Below are 21,533 nucleotides of genomic sequence, written 5' to 3' on the forward strand. Positions count from 1 at the left end.
ATCTCCGCACGGCAACCAGGAAGATCCCGTTGCAGCGTTGTGAGGAGGACCAGTACCCGAAGCGAGAACATGGAAAATGAAGATTGAAAAACAATCCAGCGACAATTTCCCATGCAGAGATCGACACAAGCCACTCCCGAGGTCAGCAAGCCACGCAACGCGGGTCCTCGGCGAAGCTCTTTTCGCAAGAAATTCTCTTTGTCTTAACAAAGACCGCTGCAGACCGGTGCAGATCCCCGAGCGTACGCGCTGTCGATCGCTATCAACATCCACCTCCCACTGTCTTGCGGTAAAGATGAAAACGGAGTAAACACAGAACAGGAAGACAGTCGCCGAAGGTCCATGCTTCGGAGCCGCGACTCGCAAAGATGGGAAGACGCCTTTGCATTCGAAAGCCGGTTTAACGTTGCAGAATGAAGGGCTTCGTAGCAGGAGTCCGGTCAGTCCTCAGAAACGCGTGCGTTACCCAGCCACGACAAGCCTAAGTTTTCGAATGCCGCAGGTTGAGCGGTCTTGGCAGAAGCTCCTGTTCCAGTCAATCGAGGAGACGGGGAAGGGGAAGAAGGAGGAGGAGAGAGCGACTGTGTCAGGAGGATGATGACGCAGCGTTGGCTCGCACCCTCACGTCAAACGCGAATGCGGAATCTGATTTTCTGCAGCAACTGAGACACGGGAGCAGCAGAGCGAACACTGGCCAGAGCGTCACAACAGTCTGTCAGCCAATACTGGGAGGGTCACCCGACAACCGACTCAAGCGAGCCTTCTGGAACGAAAATCCCCTCTGAGACAGAAGTTAACCGCGTGGAGTCGCGTAGAGGGAAGAGCGGTCATGATTGTCCTTTTCGTCTCCTAACCGAGCTGTGCGTGCAGATCGAACTGGCTTGCAGAATGATTTCAAATTGCCTCTGAGGTCTGCCCTGATTTTCCCATGGTAAATGCACAGACGGGATCGCTTAGGTGCTGACGGGACTGTCAAAGCTAGGCGAACAGGGATCGCCATGCCCTGTTGGACACTTTGCCGTCCACGGCATCGCCGGTGCTCCCATAACACTCCATGCTCCCTTCCCGTGTCGCTAGTGGCCATCAATACTGGCTGCCAACTGCACACACCACCACGCTCATGACCATCTTCCCACCGGGACCAGATCGCATATAAGCAGGATGGAGACCTCTTAGCCGACCCTTCCGGTCCCCTGACCACCCCCAAATCTCTCCATCGTAAGCCACTCCAACGGGCTTCAGAATCTGATTTCTCGAGGATAATCTCTTGTGGCTTGTGCTGGCAGCAGCCACGTTATGTGTTTGATCGGCAACTTCAGGGACATCAAACTCGCTTCCATGCGAGCTCCAAGCCACTTGAACCAAGCCACAGCGGAAAACATGACAACAAATCGCAACGGCTTTGTCGTTAACTGCGCTTCTGGTACCGAGACAGAGATGGCCATTTGTTCGCCTCAATTCAGCAGCATTCAGCGCGAGAAGGTTCCAAAGACCGTACGCGCGCAGAAGGTTAAGCTCGAGTACAAGCATGGTTCAGAAACCGTCGGAAGCTCGGCCAGTCATTGGACAGTCTCACCATGCTCTCGTCGTGGGAAGATCCTGATGCTGCATTGGTCCTTGCCGAAGACATGGTCCATGGCCGTACTGCATCACCACAGAAATGAGCATCGCAAAAGTCGACCCCTCCTGATCATCTTACTCGTCGTCCATCGGGGTCGCATGAAAAGCGGCGTGGCCACAATCCTGACGTCTGGCATCTGAATACTGTTGAACCTTCCCAACGAAGTTTCTTATCTTCATGCGCATTCTCCAAAGCGTTCCCCTTCCTCGGCTCGGCTAGGCTACTTGTATCGACGTCATGTGTTCACTTTTGACCCTTCATGGTCCCAACGGAAGTTCATCACGAGCCGCTGACATCGTCTCGACCGCATCCATGCCAGGCGGCTACGGAGGGTCCATCACATGGTACCGTCGATCCGTTTAGCCTTCCGAGATCGAGTCTAAGCTCGAGACAAGGGTTTAGCGAGACACTACGTAGAGATTAATACGATGGTCAAGCGCGTCCCAAGTAAGAGGCCAGCCTGGTCTGCGATCGCTTGGCATCGAGGGTCCATCTGCATCCTTTGGGTCGCGTTGCGAAGCGACGCGGACTTCAACCGAAGACACCAGCGAGATATCCTTTCGCACGGTCTTCGCTTTGTGCCGCACGCTGACCTTCCTCGCAAGATTGCAAGCATCGCTATTGCCGCCTGACCGGTCACTAAGCGGGCTCTTTTGAATATGAAAGCTTCATTGTTTCGCAGCAGCTTGGTAACGGCGGAAGGCAGCCCGTGCTGGGCGGATGGTCGGGGCGTGCGCTTGCAGGTAAACATTCTGAATGAGGCCTTACCTGCACCACATGCTCTGGCGGCTGTACGTAGAAGCCACTCCATATTGTCAAATTTCGTCGCCGCTTGAATTCCAGCCAAAGCCAAGAGGAGGTCATTTGGCCGTGGGCGAAGTTCCCATGGGCCCTTACCTCTCCTCCCGAGCTCTCGTTCCGAGATATGGACCGTTCAAACTCAGTTCCGGTCACGATCACTTGCATCGTGAGCTTCGTCTCGTTGTGGCTTTTGGACAGTAGATAGAAACTGCGTCATCTTCGGCTGCAAGCGGTTGAGATCGAGCCGTCGACGTCGGCTAGAACCCTGCACCTGCCATATTTGGCAAGGAGAGACCCAAAGAAGAAGAACAGATATCTTGGGAGAGCCTCGCTAAACCTTAAGACATGTGTCCCACGATCCGTGTCCACGGAAGGCCGAAAAAAGAACAAAGAGCGATGTTCAGTCCATCATATCTACCGCGCAGGAGCCACCAAGCCATGTCGATGAGACAGTCATGGCCACAATGTCATGCCCCACCGGAACTCGAACGATGGAGGGTCGTGCAACGCAGCCTGGTTGCATGCTTCCGTTGGGCTGGTATGACAACACCTGAAACCAAGTGCTATCCGACTCGCTCGCGCAAAGCGCTGCGCACTCGCTCAGCAGCTTGCCGCGTATGCTGCAGCTTCGGCCCAAGCATCAGAGTATAACCATTGCCCTTCATTCGATACGCTCTTGATGCTACGCAATCATTTCCAGTCGTCATACTGTAAGTTGATGTTGCCGAATAAATTTTGAAAAAGATAAAGACACGGAGAGCCTCGGCGTCTGGGCACGGCCTGAGAGACAGGCAGGAAAAGGAGGGATCAACAGGCGAATTTCGTGTCAATTTGGCTCACCGCGTGGTGTCGGTCAAAACAGGCAGGAAGTGTCTGCCTTGGCACCGATGCACGGCGGAGCGAGGCGCGTCAAAAAACGCTGCAGGAAAGCAAAGTTGATTCTCCGCTTACTAGTCTTCTTCTTAAGATCTTGTAGCTCACAAGCGAGTCAACTTCTTCACCGAGGCCTGCCTACCTTGGTCGAGACGCAGCCCCTTCAGCCGACCCACCGACCAACCACACAGTTGCCGCTCGAGCAAGGAGGCTTGCGCTGCGCTGCCTACAGCATGCATGTATGTCGGTCAGAAACTTCGATCGTCTCAACCTCCTCACTCTCTCACACAAAGGCCCCTGGAACCAATGGCTTGATCGGCGACTCAGAACGAAAAGCCGCCACCACGCTAACCCAATGCAGACGTAGATACGTGTCTCGACCGCCGATCTTGGCGAATGTGCGCTCCGACGAGACGAGGCGCTTAATGACTGCGCGTGCACATGTTTTGATTGATGATGATGGATGTTTACGACATCGTGTTGGGGGTGAAATGAAATTCAGCGGTGGGGGAGGGTTGACGGCGCGTATGGCCGGTCGTCCGGCGTACGTCGACGCACGGCGCAGAAGGACAGACAAAGTCCGCTGCTCAGAAAGACAGGTCTCAAGAAGCTTCGCTGCGCTGCAGCCGCTCGTTTTGTGCCCCGCCATTGTGCCCTCTGCTGGGCTGCCGTGTTGTGTTGGCTCCTGCCGCCTAATTTGGGGCGGACCTGAGCGTGACAGGACAGGCCGACGCACCAAGTCCATCCATTCCGACACAGGCACTTCGGAGCAGCTCCCTCCCCTTCGTCCGTTCTCCCCTCCTCCCGTATACGTTCCTCCCCCCGACCCCCTCGAACGAGAATATAAAGACCCCGGGCTATCAGCTGCTCATTCCTTCTTGTCCTCGTCTCATCAAGTCTCCTTCACTCCACTCTCTGACCACTCTTCCACCTCCCCTACTCTCCCCCCTTTCATTACCATCCTTCGGGTCTAGTCAAAGTAGCTACCTCTACTCTTATCCAACAACATCACAATGCGAGCCTCCATCCGTGCCTGCCTTCTCTTCGCCGTTGCTGCCATCGTGGCGCTTCAGGTTGCCCAGCCCGTCTCGGCTGGTCTCGTTGACCGTGAGGTCTTCGAGAACATCACCCCCTCTCTGTACGACCTTGACCGCCGACAGGAGGGTGGCACTGCCGTGCCCAGCTCGACCTCGACCGGCCCTGCTCCCACCGCCACCATCGGTGCCGGTTGCCAGAACCCTAGCGACTGTGTCTCTGGTCACTGCTCTCGTTCCGAGAACAGGTGCTTGCCCGCTCCCGGCAACGGCAACATCAACGACTTCTGCACGCGTGACTACCAGTGCACCGGTGGTGCTTACTGCTACCGTGGTTCGTGCCAGTACATCAAGCCCAACGGATCCAACTGCTACAAGGACTCGGGCTGTGCTTCGTCCAACTGCTACAAGAAGGTTTGCCAGCCCCGTCGCAACGTGGTCAACGGTGAGCGCTGCACCCAGTCGCTCCAGTGCCAGGAGGGTTCGTTCTGCAACCGATCGCGCTGCGCTACCCTCGCTGCCAACGGCCAGTACTGCTACAAGAACCAGGGCTGCACCAGCGGCGTCTGCAACTCCAACAGGTGCTCGTCGTCCGGTCTCGCTCGTCTTGGTCAGCGTTGCTCGGCCAACTCCAACTGCCGCTCCGGCTCGTGCTTCAAGGGTGCTTGCCGTGCTAAGCGCAACGCTGGTCAGCCTTGCTCCGTCAACGCTACTTGCTTCAGCAACCGCTGTGTCAACCAGGTCTGCCAGTAATCCACTCGCAAAGACTAGACCCACATACACCTTAGCTTCGTTCGTCTAATGCTTCGTCGTCGTTACGAATGATTCTTCGATCACTTTGGTGTCACCCCTCTTCCTTACCCACGAACTTTTTGGTTTTGACTTCCCCCTCCCACGCCGTGGCTCTTTGCTTCTCTGGCTGGGTTTCCCTCCCCCCGCCTCTCGATTTGATACCGCAACCTTTTTTTCGTCTTCGTAGCTTTCTCACCTTTATCTTTCGAATTCGAACCCTTGCTTATCCGTCTAAGCGCTGTGTGAGCCGCTGATCCGCCTGTGTGCTGAGGATCGAGCGCAAGCACTTGAGAGAGCGGCAAGCTTATCGATCCGACCTGTCTCGAGGGCGGCTGAGCGGCCACGGGAAGGTGACGAGTGTCAAGCGAGCCTCGACGGTCCGCCAGGAACACGGCTCGCACGCTCACTTCTGGCGTTGTCAGGGAGATCGCTTTTCACACAGTGCCTCCGTGGGATGGAGTGGGTGTGTTCTGCTGCGAGATGGCTATCAGCAAGCCTCGCCAAAGGGTGGATAACCAGCCGAGCCTGCCTCACGCTCCGGCAGACCTCGGGGGCACATCGCTACAGAGACGTCAAATACTGCAGCCGAATTGTGCACGAAAATCTGCTGTCGATCGGCGAGCGACCGCATGGCAAGCCCGAGCGAATTTCAAAGAGGCCCTTTTCGGGGTTTGAAATAGCAAAGGCAAAAGAGCCGTCGTGAGGTTTTTTTGAGTCGCCTCGGCACTCGTGCACCAGGATGGCTTGCATGGGAACCAAATCACGCTTAACTTCGAAATCCACCGGTTTCGCCTTACGACAGCATGTCGCGCTTTCGGCTTCACCCTTCATCCGGTCTCAGAATATGACCCCCGATTCACCCGATCCCAGCGCTTCTGCGGATCGCACACTCCGACATGACCACACAGGCGTTCGATTTTTTTCAAGGGTGCACACTCGTTCGTCAAACGGTAATCGAGCAACCGCCGTTCCGATCTGCGAAGAAAGGCCAGATCTCACCTCTGCATGCCAAGCAAAGCACTACCACCGGTCAAGGCGGATCGTGAGCATGAAGTCGAAAGGATGCGAAACGTGCGTATGGGATTCAATGCTAGTAAGAGAGACAGGTGACAACGTGCGAAGGGTTCATTTACACCGATAACACAAGGGAGCGATGGAAACCGACCTTCCAGACAAGACCGATCCGATGAGAGTCCGCATCGCCGATTCGAGCAAGCCACGTAATCAGCTGGTATCCTCCATCTCGGACTTGGTATCGTCCGTCTCGGCGTCGTCGCGGATCTTGGGCACACCCACGTGGTAGCGCAGCACAGGCTGATACCTTTTCAACGTCTCGTGTGCAATATCGATCGCCTTTTCGAGCGTCGTAGGGATGCTGGTGCCCTTGAGCTTGTTGATCGTTGCGCCGTACAGACATTCTTTCGAATCTGTGTAGTCCTCTTCGATGGTGGTGTACGGCGGAACGTCACGGGCGAAGACGTTGGGCGTGAAGTAGGTCTCGTCGCTCGAGCCGGGGACGAGGAAGCCGCCGTGGAACCAGAAAGGCTTTTCTCCCGCTGCGTTCTGCTTGAGCTTGTTGGCCGCTTTGCCCTTCTTGGTCGACTTCTTGTGCTTGGTGTCAAAGAGCGTCCATCGATTGGCGAGCTTTTCGTGCGCTGCCTGCGGCGAGAGGAACTGTATGGTGCGTGGCGAGCAGAGCAAGGGCGAGTGGTCATCCCAGTCGCCTTCGAAGCGTCCGATCGCTCCGGGAAGCGTGTTTTCAAAGGCATAGGCGATGTCCGAGAGGTCAAAGGCAAGCCAGAGACCTTCGTTCATCGTCAGAGGGTAGGCGCCCCAGAACATGTCCCTGACGCGCTTGCGTCGGATCCAGGCATTCATGAAGAGCGCGGCGAGCACGCCTGGTTGCGACTTGTCGAGTACAACCACGTCCATGTCCTGCCTCGAGCCGATCGTGTGCGACCAGAAAGCGCTGTCCGCCAGCTGTGCTGATGGCTCGCCGGCGTCAAACTGGCGTTTGAGGAAGGCGATAAGGTACTGAGAGCCTCGGTCGGCGGGTTTCGCTTTGGAGCGGAAGAAGAGCGTGCCCGTGTTCTGGAACGAGTGATGCGAGAAAAGCTCTGCTGGGTTCTGGAGGAAGACGACCGAGGGTTCGATGACCAGCATCTCCTGGAACGACGACGCGAGGACGCCGAGCGCCTGACGCGTCCATGTCTCTTTGAAGCCAGGGTGACGGCCAGCGTCGTCTTCCAACTCGCTGCTGAAGAGCGAGAGCGTGTCGAGATCGTAGACAGAGACACGACCGAGCGACTTGAGCAAGTCGACAAGCGGATCCGGCAGCTCGTCCTCCCTGTGGTAGTAGATCTCGACGGGAAGGAAGCAGCCATGCAACTCCCTGAGCACCGTGATGGTTTGCAAAGCAGCGAGCGAGGTGTGACGAGAGACGGACATGACGATGCCTCTTCGCTTTCCGCCTCTCGCAGCGTCCTCCCTGTGTGCTTGTCGGAGCAGATCACCGGTCATGTTGGCAAAGATCCTGCCGTGCTGCTCGAGCTGATTTCGGACGATACCTTCGACCGACTGGGACGCTCGCTGCTTGGCCGCCTCGGAGTAGGAGATGGGAGCGACGCGCATGGCTTGCTGGCGGATCTGAGCTGCACCGGGAGCAAAGTGCCACAAGTTCTCCTCCATCCTTTCGAGCCTTCCGATGTTGTGTGTTCTTGCGAGCTCTGCATAGGAATGAGCGCGGAAGCCCATCTCTTTGAAGCCGTATCGCTCATCGACCTCGACGGGGTGGGTGATGATATATTCGGTCCAAATGTCGTTGGCGGCCATGTCGAGTGTGCGAACGTGTCTTGCGTAGAGAGGCGAGAGCGATGGCCGCACTTTGACCGCGAGTCGCATGAGCCAGGCGGCGACGACGAGCAGACACAAGATCTTGATCCTGGTAGCTGTGATGCGTATCCTGACATTGGAGAGCTTGCCATTCTGCCCGCCTATCAAGTTGGACAAGGTTGGTCCCGCCATGTTTGTCAGGTGTGTGTGAGTTGCTTGTGGTGTTGGAAGCAAAGGTACAGTTGGGTTTTTGTCCTGAAAGTTGAATCGAGCGTAGCGTGAGGAAGAGAATTCTATATCGAGGAAGGGAGGCGTGAGTGTCGAGAAGTAAATGCGGTTCCGGTTCGTGTATGTATGTGACTTGGGATGTGGGTTGAGACGAGGGCGACGACGGGTGCCGACCAAGGTGATGATCACAGATGGAGATGGAGGAGCTGCTTCAAGGTGCGAGACGCGGGCTGTCCAACGCTATCGAAAATGGAAAGCGTGTAGTAATTTCAGAAGGAAATCCAAGGTTGACTGGCAGGCAAGCAGCAAAAGGGCACTCCAACGGCGTATTTTGCAGGCATCCTGGCGCAATCAGCTTGGCCATTCACAACGGTGCCGAGATGGCGCCGGGCTGATTGTCCTACAGCCAAAAGGAACAGCGAGATTGGCGACCGGGACCTCATTCAGGGTCCGACACTCTTGAAAGCGTTCTACGCCACAGCTAAACAGCAATCATGACGATGATGATCAAGAAGGCAAGGATGCTCCGACTACAGCACTCGCGATGAGCGATCCACAGCAATACTGTCTTGGACATGACGATGCGGGAAGGATAAGATGTGGGGTAGCGTAGGGCCGCACGATCGGACGAGCTCGCAAAGCGTTTGCCAAGTGGTCGGATGGGAGCTAGTCCACCTTGGTGAGTCTGAGTTGGGTGACTGCAATTCGACACCTTGACGAACCCTTGGACCCGAACCCGCATGGACAAAATGCTGCCTTGGAATCAAGATGATGGTGTTGCGATCGAATCAAGCCGGCGAGGCAAGGCAAGAAGCAGCGCCGATGTTGGCTCAAGATGGCTTGCTGCATATCTCTGCTCGGGACGGGAAGGCCAAAATTCAATGCAGCAAACTCACGTGCTAGGGCAGTTGATCAGTCTCGTCCTGCCAAAATGGCATTCTAGGAAATTCGCGCTCTGAGACAGGCTCAGACAAAAAGGGCCCGGAGAAGCTTTCACTTTGCATCCTTTGATCCCGTTGAGCGAACCTCAACAATGATGACCGGCTAGTAGACATCATCAGTGTCGCAGTACCTTTTCAGCTTGGCGACCTGATGGGACGGACGATCTTTTCATCCGGGGCGAGACCCTGAAGCCTCGACTTGTCGAAAGGCGGGCTGGCGTAGCGTCTTGTTTCTGCTGCTGTCTGAATGCACTGAAATGAAGTCAAATGTCAAACAAGGCAGACCACAGGAAGAAATTTCGATGCAAATGAATCATTACACCGAAATGGCTTCTCTTGGCTCTCAGTCGCCCTGCCGAGCAAAGCGAAACAAGGGTTCAGTCGAGCCAATGCCACTCAATCAACGTTGCGCTGGCCATCTGAGATTCGACATCGCGCTCTGCAGTTGGGAAATTTCGACGTGATTTTCTTCTTTCTGCAGAACCAGTCCCGCTCGTGCGCGGCTTGAAATTGCGATTCTAGACGGCGCGCCGCGCCCTGCAACCGCCGCCGCTTCGCCTCGCCTATCTGCCCTCCTCAACTGGAGAGGATGGCTTGCTTGCCAAGTCACGATTCAGCCCTCGCCATCCTTCCGCTGGTTACGCCATCACTTTCTAGCCTCTTCGCCATCACAAGCCATTCCACATCGGCGTTTCATATCGCCTAGCAAAGCCCTCCTCTCTCTCACACACCTCGATACACGAATACCGCTGCTGCCTCGCCCACTGCAACCCAAATTCAGCCTCGCGCCGATCTCAAGAACTGCTAAGCCTCCTCCTTCCACCATCTCTTCACTGGCGCTGGTCGCTGGACCGACCGCAAGAACAACATAATGACCTCAAGTCAAGCTTCCTCTCCACCCAGCTACGCCAGCTCGGCAGACGAGGAATTCAGCTACGAAGCTAGACCCTCCACTTCTAGGCGTCCCGATGCTCGTCATCTCAACCTTCCACTCGATACCGCCTCGTATGCCAGACCAGAACCGCCGTCAAATGCTGCTTTCATCCAGCATCGTAATGCCACCACTCCTACCACTCCGAGCTTCAACCTCGCTTCCAATGGCATCTTTCACTCACGCGAACAATCCATCGACCCCGCCCCCATGTCGCACGGCGGCTGGTCTCGCTCCAAATCTTCTCAGGCCAGGGACGTAAAGCACCGTCCTTCGCTCTACACGCATGGCAGGATGCTCTCGAATGACGCTGCAACCAACGGCATCTCGCTCCACTCCAACGGCCATGGCCATCACGACGAAAAGGCGGCTTGGTCCACAGGCTCGCGCTGGCCCTCGCTCCGATATCTGCTCTATACCCGCAAAGGTCGCAGGGAGATCCCGGACAAGGTGCGTGCCTGCGCTTCCAACCGATCCATCATTGCCATGGTACTTGGCCTCCTCGTCATTGCCGGCTTGTTCTTTGGGCCCTCGGCTCCCGTCGAGCGCGGCGTCAACGGACGCATCATCCCCAAACAGCGAGCTGCCGAGGCCGTCTTCCTCAACCACTGGATCGAACACGTCATCCACCACCCTGTCCGAGCCAGAGACAAAACCGGCTTCGCAGAGATGGGCTTGCGCACCGAAATGTACTCGCACCTCTTGCGCCATCCCACCTTGCCCAACTTTGAGCGCATGGAACGCGCCCTCTGGCCGTTTGTCCCTGGCATCAACCAGCTCCGAAGCTGGTGGCAAGCCTCGGTCCAGGCAAAGGTGCTCCAGTACGATTCCGCTCCTTCTCCCAATGACGACTTAGAAGAGTACGACTCCCCCCTTCCCACCGAAAGGCTCCTCCCGCGTGCATTCCGCCGCGACAGCGAATACGGTATCGTCCGTGGTTCGCGCGGTATCGTCATGTCCCTTGGCTGGAAGGGCGCCGTCTTTGCCTCGCAGTTCATCTCGATCATTCGTGACAAGCATCGCAATGATATTCCTATCGAGCTCTACTACTACGGCGATTCTGATCTGCCTTCCAAGTATCGCGACTATCTCACCAAGGCTCATCGCAACGTACGCTGCATCGACCTCGAGTCGCTTGGCCTCTTCGATCCCGACCTCACCCAGCTCAACCGTCAAGGATTCGCCATCAAGCCCTTCGCGATGCTTGCCACCAACTTCACCGAGGTCATCTTGGCCGATGCCGACGCGATCTTGCTCGAAGACCCTGACCGCTTCTTTGAAGAACCGGGCTACATCGACTCGGGCACGCTCTTCTTCCACGATCGCGACCATCAGCGCAAAGGCGCCGATTACGTGGTCAACGAGTTCATGACCAACCAGCTTTCGCAACGAGGGCCCTCGCCTCGACTCGCCTCGAGCGAGTTCTGGAAGAAAAAGGGCATCTTCGAGCAGGAATCTGGCATTGTCGTGCTCGACAAGAGAAAGACCGACGTCTTTGCGGCTCTGCTCTTCACCTGCTGGCAAAACATGGGCGAGATCAGGAAAAAGACCACCTACAGGGTCTTCTGGGGTGACAAAGAGACCTTCTGGCTCGCATTCGAATTTTCAAATTTCCCCTACTACTTTGTGCCGCGGTATGCACAGGCTATCGGAACGGTCAAGAAGGTCAGCCGCCAAGAAAAGGTCGAGAAGGTGGCGGCGGCCAAGGCCAAGCAGGAGATGATCAAGGGCGTCGAGGCCGCCAAGGACAAAGCCGCCAAGGTCGAGGTCTACCCGGAGGACCAGGAGGACGTGGCCAACGTGGAGACCGAGGAGGACGTTGCCAAAGAGGCCGGCAAGGACGTCGCTAAGGATGGCAAGAAGGATGTCAAGCAGGACGCTTTGAAGGACGTGGAAAAGATTGGCGACAAGGACGCTCAGAAGGCTGGCGAGAAGGTCGACGACAAGGACGCCAAGGACGGCGACAAGGTGGAGCCCGTCAAGAAAGGTCGAAAGGAGCGAAAGGCCGAAGAGAAGGCCGACGACAAGATTGTCCTCTTTGACGACGATGGCAATGCGGTCCCAGCTGGTGATGCCAAAGACGATCCGTTCCAAGAAGGCGCCGGCAACGTCCTCGGCGAACAGGGCGGAGCCGAGAAAGACCTCCAAGCTAAAGAGGAGCAGCTGGCAGCCACCGCGGCCGCCTCGATCCACGATCTCGAGGACGAGGAGTTCTGCTCCGAGCATCCATTGCACTTCCTCGGCGCCGACGTCGACGAAAATGGCGGCGACAATCTCGTCAAAGACCCGTTGCTGCTCGGCCGTCCAGCGTGGTTCAATGGCGGTATCCTGGCCGACAAGACCAAGGCAGGAAACGAGCCTGTCTACATCTCGCCCAACGCCTTCACTGTAGACGGTGCGTGGGAGTTCCTGTTCGAATCGGAACAGTGGTGCATCCGCAACTACACCAAGGGCAACCTGGACCAGTTTGGCCTCACGGCTAGGATCGAGGAGCTCGGAAAGGTCGCCGAGAAGGCTGAAGCCGCCTTCAGGTCGGTGATCCCCAAGCCGCAGAAGAAGAAGAAGAAGGGCAAGGCCGCGCAGCACGACTGAGTGCGGCCCGCTCCATGGCACTCGTTCGAAAAGCTTTTTTCCTCTGTCACATTTGCATTTGTCCTGTTTCCTCGCATACATTCGTTCATTCCGTCTATCACAATCCATGCTCGTTGATCACTCGGAACACCCTGCGATGTGAACTGTGAGGCTTATGGATGTCCATTGCATGCTAAACTTTCGGCTCGGGCTTGACACTGAACCCGTCCGCCTGCGGGACGTCGTCGTCGTCGGAATCGACCCCATCCTTTCTGGCCCTCTTCCCATTCCCCTCCTCGCCATCCTCGCCCTCGGCCTGTCTCTTCCTGTACAACCTCGACCCAGGCGTATTCTCGGGGTTCATACACGCCTTTTGTCTCGCATCGATGGCCTTGATCCGCTCTAGATCCTCGGCGCCCTTGCCCTGGCCCGTGTAACCGCCCGTCTCGCGCTCGGTGATCATGGCCTCGATCTCGTCGAGCACGCGCTCCAGTTCTTCCCGCGTCATTCCCAGCGGCTGCGCCTCGAGCAGTGCGTCGTCGAACTCAACCGTTGCCGGGTCGATCGGTGTCGGCGTCTCTTCCACCTGCGTTTTGGCTCCCAGTTTGGCTTTCGACCTCCGCGCGAGTGCCTGTTTGACCTTAGTTGCTCGTACCACCTCCGCCTCCCTCACCGCTTGTCGCTTCTTCTTTCCCTCCAGGGCGGCTTTTCGGGCAAGCTGCGTCTTCTGATCGAGCCACAACCCTACCACTTCCCTTCCGCGCTCGCCCGTGGCCCGCACGCACGCAAGCGCGATCTGACTGGGCGTATACACAAATTCGGCGTCGGTCAATCTCGCCGTCCCCAACTTTCCCCTCGCTCCCTCCGCCAGCTCCCTCACCTCCTCCCTCCCCACCCCCACATCCTGAACATCCAACAACAACCCATACAGCGACCGATGAGCCCCCCTCACGCCATATTCAAAACCCAAACTCTGACTCACCAAGAACTCCAATCCCAATACCGTCCGTCGATTCTCCTCGACCACAGCTTTATCGCTTGCCTGCTTGCCGGCGAGCTTTCTCGCAAACTCCCCCAGATTCAGTGGGTAGTTCTCCGTCTTACTCGCCAAGAAGATGCACGTTATGACGAGAGACTTGGGATGGAAATCCATGACGGTGTTGCGAAGGTAGAAGCGCTTGACGTAGGTGGTGGCGGTGGCTTCGACGAGTTCGGGTAGACGTAGGGCATGGGTGATGGCCGAGATCTTGACCAGGTAGTATGCGATGAGGGACTGCTCCTCTTCCACAGTCAAAAAAGGCGGTGCGGGGGTGGAAGAGGACTCGGCCGCCCAGAGGGCGGTCAGACGCTCCCGAGCGGTGGAATTAGCATTGGAGCGAATGGAAGATAGGGTAGGGAGGGAGAAGCGCCAGTTGCGCGCTTGAGAGGTCTGCGCATAGAGAGAGGTGGGTCCGAATGGGGGTGGGGTATGAGGTGTTGAGGGGAGGGTGATGGGCCGCATGGATGCAGTGCTGTACGATGGACCGGCGACTCCTTCCGCCAACTCGGAGGCGATGTCTGCCATTGTGTTCGGCGGCCTCTGCTGAGAGAGCAGCGTTCGGTCAGGGCAGGATGGAGGTGGTAAGGAGAGGCAGGAAGGGGTTGAACTGAGCACCCTTGAGAAGATCGTGTGGAGGCTCAGGCGGCGGTTGCACGTGACTGGTAGATCTGAAGATGGACCCTTGACCGATGTGAGAGGTATCGGGTTGGCTGGATTTTGTGCGCCATTTTCGTGCCTTCTTTTTTCTCAGCTCATAACGAAGCGCGAATGAATCCAAGCCGGCGGATTGAGCTGCCTCTCTGGCCCTCGGATGAAGCTCACCACACCCAACGCCCTTGCTTGGCGGCTGTTCCGCCCTCTCGTCGTATCGCGAATCACATCAGCACGTTCTGCGCTGCACACGGACTCAGTCGACTGTAGACGGTCCAAGCCCGACGATTTCGGACGAATCCGCCCAGGGTACGATCGGGAGGCGTCCAAATCGCGATTCGAGTCGGCGTGGCGCGATAATCACGGCAAAGGAGAAAGACGGCCCTCGGCCTGCTGCGAAGGATCGACGTTGCATGCCTTTCATCACCGGAGCCAGCGGTGACACACGGCGTCAGCAGGCCCCTCCCGAAGCGGAGCGGAGACAAGGGCGGGTCAGGCGAAGATCAATCCAATGCCAATCAAAAGAAGAAGTCAACAGAAAAAAAGCGTCGTCGGGTTGAGCAGCTCTTGGCATGCAGGTGGGGAGCCAGCGGGCTGCCAGCGAACCGACCGTCGGTGCGGTCAAGCGAGGATGTCGCTTGCACGCGTTGGCAAGCGCCGAATCGCCACGCTGAGACAAAGCACGCGATGCGAGGATGAGAGGTGCCGAGTTGCAGATCTGCAAAAAGGTTGCGTTGCGTTCGATTCATCTTCTGTTGCTTGCCATTGAGCTGACAAGTTGCCGTGGTCGACGCGGTCGAAGTCGCCGCAGAAGGCTACTGTATTGTTGCCATCGAGCCCACTGCCGGTCAAGTTCAGGGGGATGTGCCAAGCCTTTCGTGCTCTTCGGCGAGACTCGTCCGACGTCAGTCGAAGGGACAATTGCAATAGCATAAGCATGAGCACCAGCGGCAACTCAGACCAAAGGGGACGACGGGCGCGGCGGCGGCGGTTGAAAATGCAATCAAGCCAAGGCGATCATGTGTGCCTTTCTCGCAGATCCAAAAGGGTGTACTGTAGTTGGGTGATGGACTGCACCTTGGCTCGGCATGCCTCGGTGTGGACCAACGCGGGAGAGGAGTCCGGCTGAAGTGCTAGCGCCGGACTTTATCGCTCTAGTCTACTCCACGATTGCCTCTTGTATCGAGCCGTTCCGTGCCAAGTCGCCATTGTTGAGCCAGAGCCTGACACTTCCGTTCTGGTGGGGAACGCCATTGTTCGAGCTGCAGGTCAGAGATTGACTATTCGACAGGAATGGAGAAAGTGTCGAGGAGCATCCGAGGCGAGGAAAGGATCGTCGCCGAGCGTCTGTGGATGACAGTTCGCCGAGGCAGAGTGAAACCAACACTTCGCCCAGGCACTGGACCAGAGGGTCAGAAATTCTGTGTTGTTTGCAAACACGCGACGGTTCTTCTTTGCTGTCAACAAGAAGAAAACGCGAAACAGAGCGCGCGCGGTTCAACTCACAGCCTTGCGTGATTGCAACTGAGCCGTATGGATGCACCGCTGGCTAGCTGGTCGGTTCACCTTCCGACAGCCACTCACGCGCTGACCTGCTATGGCATGTACCAACGCTCGGACACTCCGAGCCTTGACGCTCGCTCCAGATGACAAACATGCAACACGCAAACTCAGCTCAGCTCAGCTTCCCGGAAGAGCCGGCGCAGCATGTAGAGCAGCCCACCATGCTGGTCTTCCTCGCGGCAGGGCGAGCCGTCAGAGGGAGGGCGTATGTGCCTGCGTTGCGTAACAATGGGATGCGGCTGGCGTATGACTTGTAGCTGCTGCTGCTGCTGGTTCAAAGGGGCCCGTCTGTCGGAGTGCAAGCATGGCCCTGCATATCGCAAATCATGTGCACAATAACACTCTCTCATTCACCGCGCCTCGCCATGCGGTTTCGGCTTGGGACCTTTGTCTCCATCTGCTGTTCTTTGAGTCTTCCGATGCTGCCTCTCTTCATAGCCAATGCTTCACCGCCCCGTCTTGAATGAACAGCTGAAGAGCACGACGAGGTGTACGACAAACTTAGACGGCTTGTCGTGCCTCTAAGGCGAGGATTGTGCTTTTTTGGTTTCGCAGTGTGCTGCCTGTGAATTGATTTGAATTTCCTTTTGCCTTTTCTTTTTATGATTCGGCTGCAGGAGGGTGAGCTGGCTGGCTGCCTGTCGTGCCTGCCTGCCGGGCTATTTCGTGGCTGCCGCTTTGCCGCTCAACGACCCTCATTGTCGCGCCTGTTGCTCGAGCTGCTCCTCATCCTCATCCTCTCTTGCTCAGCTAGCCACGTCCGCTAGAGCCTTCCCTCGTCCATCATCGTACCTTGCTTCGGCTCCTTCCAACCACACTTTCGTGATCCTACGGCATCGCCTTCGGCTGCATCTCATCGCAACATCTCTCCTCTCAACCTTCACCACGCTCCGTTTGTCTGCCTCTCGCGGGCCGCTCCTGCAGTCTCTGCCTCACTTTTAAAGCCTTCCACCTTCACCACGCCATCTGTTACCCCTTCTTGCTTTGCACCTCATCTTTGTGCAACACTCGGCTCCCTCAGCTCACACTGCCACGTCCTCGACCCCATCGCGCCACTTTACTCAGGTCTCTCCAACATCGTTCTGTCCGAGTCTCAGCCTTCCAAGGTCGCCCTACTACCTTCTTCATCGTCGTCAACTTGATCGACGTCGTCTTCGCGTCCTGATACACCGTCTTATCAGCCCGCTGCAGCACCAACTTGCTACTATTCGCACCTCACTTCTCGACTTCGTTACTCACGCCAACCAGGCGCATCACAATCGGAATCGCATACTCAAGCAGCCCGGAACCTCAACTCGCATTCGTCTCGAAGTCACGCCTGAAGCAGCATTGACGTGCTCGACATTGCAATTTCGGAAGCTGGTCCTTCTTCGTCTCGCTGTTCGCTCACTCCCGGGGTCAGATCACGCCTTCATCTCTGGCGCGCCTCCCCGGTCTTGCTTAATTGCTCCATCTCCGGTGCCCGGTTGGCGTTGCTTCATTTCGTGACGCATCCGCCCACTTCACCCGCAAACGCCCGTCTGTCTCGCACCCCTCCCACCTTCATCACCATGGACGCGCACACCCTCAACGCATGGACCCGCTTTGCCCTTCAAAAGGGCGGCATCGGCTCGTGCACCGCCCTCATCGACAATCCTGCCACAGAACCAGAGGATCTTATGTTCATGGCAGGCGAGAAGATCATCGTCCTTCGTAGACTCGACGACGACGCAAGCACCCACGACTCCTACGCCCGCCCCACCAGCAGCACTAGCGCATCCCTCAAGACGCTGCCCGAATCCGAAGCCTGGTTCCTCGGATACTGCGAAGGCGTCGTCGGTCGGTTCAAAGGCGCTCACGTTCAATTCCACGGTCGCCTCAAAAAGCCCGTCTTGATGCGACGCAGCGCAGCAGGTAGCATACGCGACTCTAGCATGCGTCCCATGTCCAAGAGCGAGGCTGCCAAGATGCATCTCTCCCAGGTGCCCGCAGGCATCCCCTTCACTGCCGTCAACTCGGATGGCGAGGAGGACTCGGGCATCCTTTCACCTGTTGATCGAAGCACCCAAATGCTTTCTTTGCCCACTCCGCCCTCGGCTGGATCGCTCACTTCATCTTCCAACGTCCGCACCCCTGCAGGCGCGGGGACTACAGCGGCGTTCAAACAGGGCAGGTTCGGTCTCAACACGCCCCCACCTTCGGATGAAGACCATCTCCGCAAGCAACCCGTCCCACAAAGGCCGAGCCTGCAAGACGACGATGAGGATTCCGACGATTCCACCTCGATGCTTCCGTGGGCAAGACACAGTCGGGCAAGCAGCAACGCCTCGTCCGCTGGCCCCGCTTCCAAGCCGGTCGCAGTGACCACCCGCAATGGTTCGCTCATACGCCCCGTCGCACCCTCCCGCTCTTCATCTGTCTCGAGCAATTTGCCCACCATTCAGCAAATGCCGCCTTCGCCTATCTCGTCTACCGAATCGCCCGTTGCCCTCGAGCCGGACATGACGCTCCCTTCCATCACCACCACGTCCAGCTCGCGTTCCAACTCTCGTTCGGGCAACACGTCCGGCTCGACCACGCTGCCAGGCGCCAGCACGCCAGCCGACTTCTCGCGGACCTCCTTCACCTCGTCCAACAGCACCGTCTCCACCAACGACGACTCGGACGACGAGCAAGCCATCGAGAACCGACGCCGCGACTACGCGCTGTCCATCTACGACGTCTACGGACGAGACTCGGTCGCGTTCCCCAACTTTGACTTTCGTCAACACGGTAGCAACTCATCGCTCGCCAAGCTGGCTGCTTCCAAGTCCAAAGATTCGCTTTACGTGCCTAGCCAACGCTCGTCGAGCGCCACGGATGACAGGCTGCAGCTCCCGCCATCGCCTCAGCAGCGACCTCAGCATTTGCGCCCGCAGCAGCCACCAGCAGTTGCGTCTGAGAACGCGTCAGCTCCGCGCCAGCAGCAGCAGCAGGGGCAGCAGCAACAGCCACCCATGCAGCAGGTACTGCAACCACGTCGCCCGGGTCAGCTCACCATCTCGGCTCCCGGCGATCCCATGATTCCTGCCGCATTGCGATCGCCATCCGGGCGTCGTCCCAACATGGCACCGGATCCGAGATCGACCGGCGTCCATGGTGCGCGTGTCCCGCCCAACATGGCTTCGAGCTTGCGTCGTCAAGTCGAGACGCCGCCTGCCACGACGGCAGCCACTCCGGTCTCGCCTCTCGACGCCGCAGGCGCCGCTCTTGCCGGCCACCCGGCTGCGGGCCCTCCTCCGAGCATGCGTGGGCCTGGAGCCTTTGATCCGCGTCGTCGACCTTCGGGTCCCAACACGACACCTCCCGCTCGCATGCAGCCGAATGGTCTGCCTCCCATCTTCACGGGAGCTCCGGGAGCATCCATGTCCTCCACCGCGACAACATCAAACTCAGGCTCTAGCTCGTCGCCACCCGGCTCTGCTGGCACCTACAATAGCCAAGACCCTGCCAGCCTTCATCGCCCCGGCTTTGCCGAGGCGCGTGATCGTCGTCGATCCGTGTCTATTGGCACCCCCAACAAGGTTGAGAACCTTGAGTTTAACCAACGCGTAGAAGGCATGCCCGGCACTTCGCCCGAAGCGTTGCCATCGCCTCCCATGCTTCCTGGACTCGACTCGGCTGGACGGCCCAACTTCCGCACTTCGGCTGGCTCGGCACGCTCGCGCACCGGCCCAGCGACGTCACCTGGACTCGGACCCACGCGAGCCTCTTCAGACCGTCTCTCGGAGCGCGAGAGGGCGCATTCGGGCCAAGGCTCTGGGCTTCTGCGCAAGAACCCGTCCAATCCCACTCCCGGTCTTCACGGTGGAAGTGGTCTTCATGGACTCGCACCCATGACGAGGAGCATGAGCCCTATGAGTCAACTCAGCGCACCTTCGCCCATCATGGACGGAAGTCGACGTGGCAGCGCTGCCAGCACCGGCGCCTTCTCCACGGGTCCTCGCAGCCCTCAAGTCCGCAGCCCGCTCGGCTTCGCGATGCAATCGACGCCCTCATCGGCTCCTGTGACGCCTCACAGTGCCGGCCCACACTCGAACGGGTTCTTTGGTGGCCCTCCCTCGCGCGGCTCGGTGTCGAGCGCCTCCGGGATGCCTCCAAATGGCTTTGACGCCATGGGCTTCATCATCGAGCCCGGCGTGCCTCCTTGTATGCCACTGTCCGACGAGCCTGAACTGCGCGAGAAGTGGGCTTCGGTGCTCAACGAGAACGACGTCGTGGCTGCCAAGAAGAGCCGAAAGGTCAAGAAGCTGGTGCGAACGGGTGTCCCCGCTTCGATGCGCCGCGACGTGTGGCTCTTCCTCGCCGAAGCGTCGGTGCGTCGACGACCTGGTCTCTTCGAGCAGCTCTGCAAGACGTCGCAAGCGGCTAAGGGCAAGAAGGGGAAGGAGGAGGCGTACGACACGATCGAGAAGGATCTCCACCGAACGCTGCCGGACCACCGCTTGTTTATGGGCGACAACGCCACTGGGCGCGCTGATCTCGAGGGCATCCTCAAGTCGTATGTCCACTTCAACCCTATGCTTGGCTACACGCAGGGCATGGGTCTGCTCGCTGGATTCGCGCTGCTCCAGATGCCCGCTGAGGACGCCTTCTGGCTCCTCTGTGCGGTGCTGCGCAACCCGCAGATGGAAGAGTACTACTCGACAGGCATGAAGCAGCTGCACGTCGACAGCGTAGTCTTTGACAACCTGCTCAAGACCATGGACCCGGAGCTCCACGGTCGATTCGAAGAGGTAGGATTGCAGTCGATCATGTTTGCGCCCAACTGGTTCCTGCCGCTCTTCACGCGCGTGTTGCCGTGGACGACGCTGGTGCGCGTCTGGGACGTGTTCTTCTACGAAGGTCCGACGTGGCTGCTCCGTGTCGCACTGGCGATCGTTCGTATTCTCAGAGAACAGCTCATGAATAGGCAGGCTTGCCCTAGCGCAGGTGAAATGCTCCAGCTCCTGCTTCATCCACCTCCCCACAATCTCACCGTGGAGAACGTGCTCAACTGCGCGTTTACGGTCAAGCTCAAGGATGGAGAGATGAGGAAGTTGAGCAGGACCGCAAGCAAGTTGGTTCGGGAGAAGAACTTTTTGAACCAGCCGGCGGATGCGAGGGGTCGCGCGAGCGTCAAGAGGTCCGGCAAGGGCGCGAGAAGCACTAGTGCGCCGGCGAAGCGTTGAGGAGATGGACTTTTCGTTGTTGCTGGTGAGTGTGCCGGCTAAAATATACATTCTTTTTGCTTTCCTTACGGGTGCGTGTGACTTTCTATGAAGAGTTCTGCGTGCGGGTTGATGAGCGAGTGTTCCAGTGGTCGAGCCCAACGAGGCCCGACAGGCTCGACGACTGGGCTGTATGAGAAAGCAGGACGAAGCAGCATGCAGGGCTTGTGCGACCCGCGTCACAAGGGTGGGGCGAAATCCTCCACCGATACAATTGTCCGACCCTGAACGCCAAGGCCAGCCCCGAGAATTTGTTCGACGAAACAAAGATCAACCTTGCTTGCAGCTGCTTGCCATTGTACCTTGCAGGACAATCGACGTCGACTTGGCGGACCACCATAGATCGCCACACCACAGACGGAGAACGCCACGGAAGGATCAGACGGTCGGTTTCCGCTCAGCACACCATCTTTAGACGGATGAAGTAG

At 57.8% G+C, this 21,533-nt stretch overlaps 5 protein-coding genes across 5 annotated transcripts; 3 read left to right on the plus strand and 2 right to left on the minus strand.

The window, feature by feature from the left end:
• Positions 1 to 4,308: 4,308 nt before the first annotated feature.
• On the plus strand, positions 4,309 to 5,082 carry PSEUBRA_001930 (uncharacterized protein; the record flags this gene model as incomplete). Its single annotated transcript, XM_016435100.1, has 1 exon — positions 4,309 to 5,082. The coding sequence occupies one exon, from the start codon at positions 4,309 to 4,311 to the stop codon at positions 5,080 to 5,082; it is 774 nt and encodes a 257-aa protein (XP_016293495.1).
• A 1,263-nt stretch (positions 5,083 to 6,345) lies between these two features.
• On the minus strand, positions 6,346 to 8,145 carry PSEUBRA_001931 (Alpha-mannosyltransferase; the record flags this gene model as incomplete). Its single annotated transcript, XM_016435120.1, has 1 exon — positions 6,346 to 8,145. One exon carries the CDS (start codon positions 8,143 to 8,145, stop codon positions 6,346 to 6,348), a length of 1,800 nt encoding a protein of 599 aa, XP_016293496.1.
• Positions 8,146 to 9,993: 1,848 nt separating this feature from the next.
• Positions 9,994 to 12,645, plus strand: PSEUBRA_001932 (Alpha-mannosyltransferase; the record flags this gene model as incomplete). The annotated part of the gene is made up of 2 exons (XM_016435189.1): positions 9,994 to 11,919; positions 12,082 to 12,645. 2 exons carry the CDS (start codon positions 9,994 to 9,996, stop codon positions 12,643 to 12,645), a joined length of 2,490 nt encoding a protein of 829 aa, XP_016293497.1.
• Positions 12,646 to 12,817: 172 nt separating this feature from the next.
• On the minus strand, positions 12,818 to 14,188 carry PSEUBRA_001933 (Cyclin, N-terminal; the record flags this gene model as incomplete). The annotated part of the gene is made up of 1 exon (XM_016435166.1): positions 12,818 to 14,188. One exon carries the CDS (start codon positions 14,186 to 14,188, stop codon positions 12,818 to 12,820), a length of 1,371 nt encoding a protein of 456 aa, XP_016293498.1.
• Positions 14,189 to 17,427: 3,239 nt separating this feature from the next.
• On the plus strand, positions 17,428 to 21,066 carry PSEUBRA_001934 (Rab-GTPase-TBC domain protein; the record flags this gene model as incomplete). The annotated part of the gene is made up of 1 exon (XM_016435150.1): positions 17,428 to 21,066. The coding sequence occupies one exon, from the start codon at positions 17,428 to 17,430 to the stop codon at positions 21,064 to 21,066; it is 3,639 nt and encodes a 1,212-aa protein (XP_016293499.1).
• Positions 21,067 to 21,533: the final 467 nt, after the last annotated feature.

This window comes from Kalmanozyma brasiliensis, assembly GCF_000497045.1.
Source record: "Kalmanozyma brasiliensis GHG001 unplaced genomic scaffold PSEUBRA_SCAF16, whole genome shotgun sequence".
NCBI lineage: Eukaryota > Fungi > Basidiomycota > Ustilaginomycetes > Ustilaginales > Kalmanozyma > Kalmanozyma brasiliensis.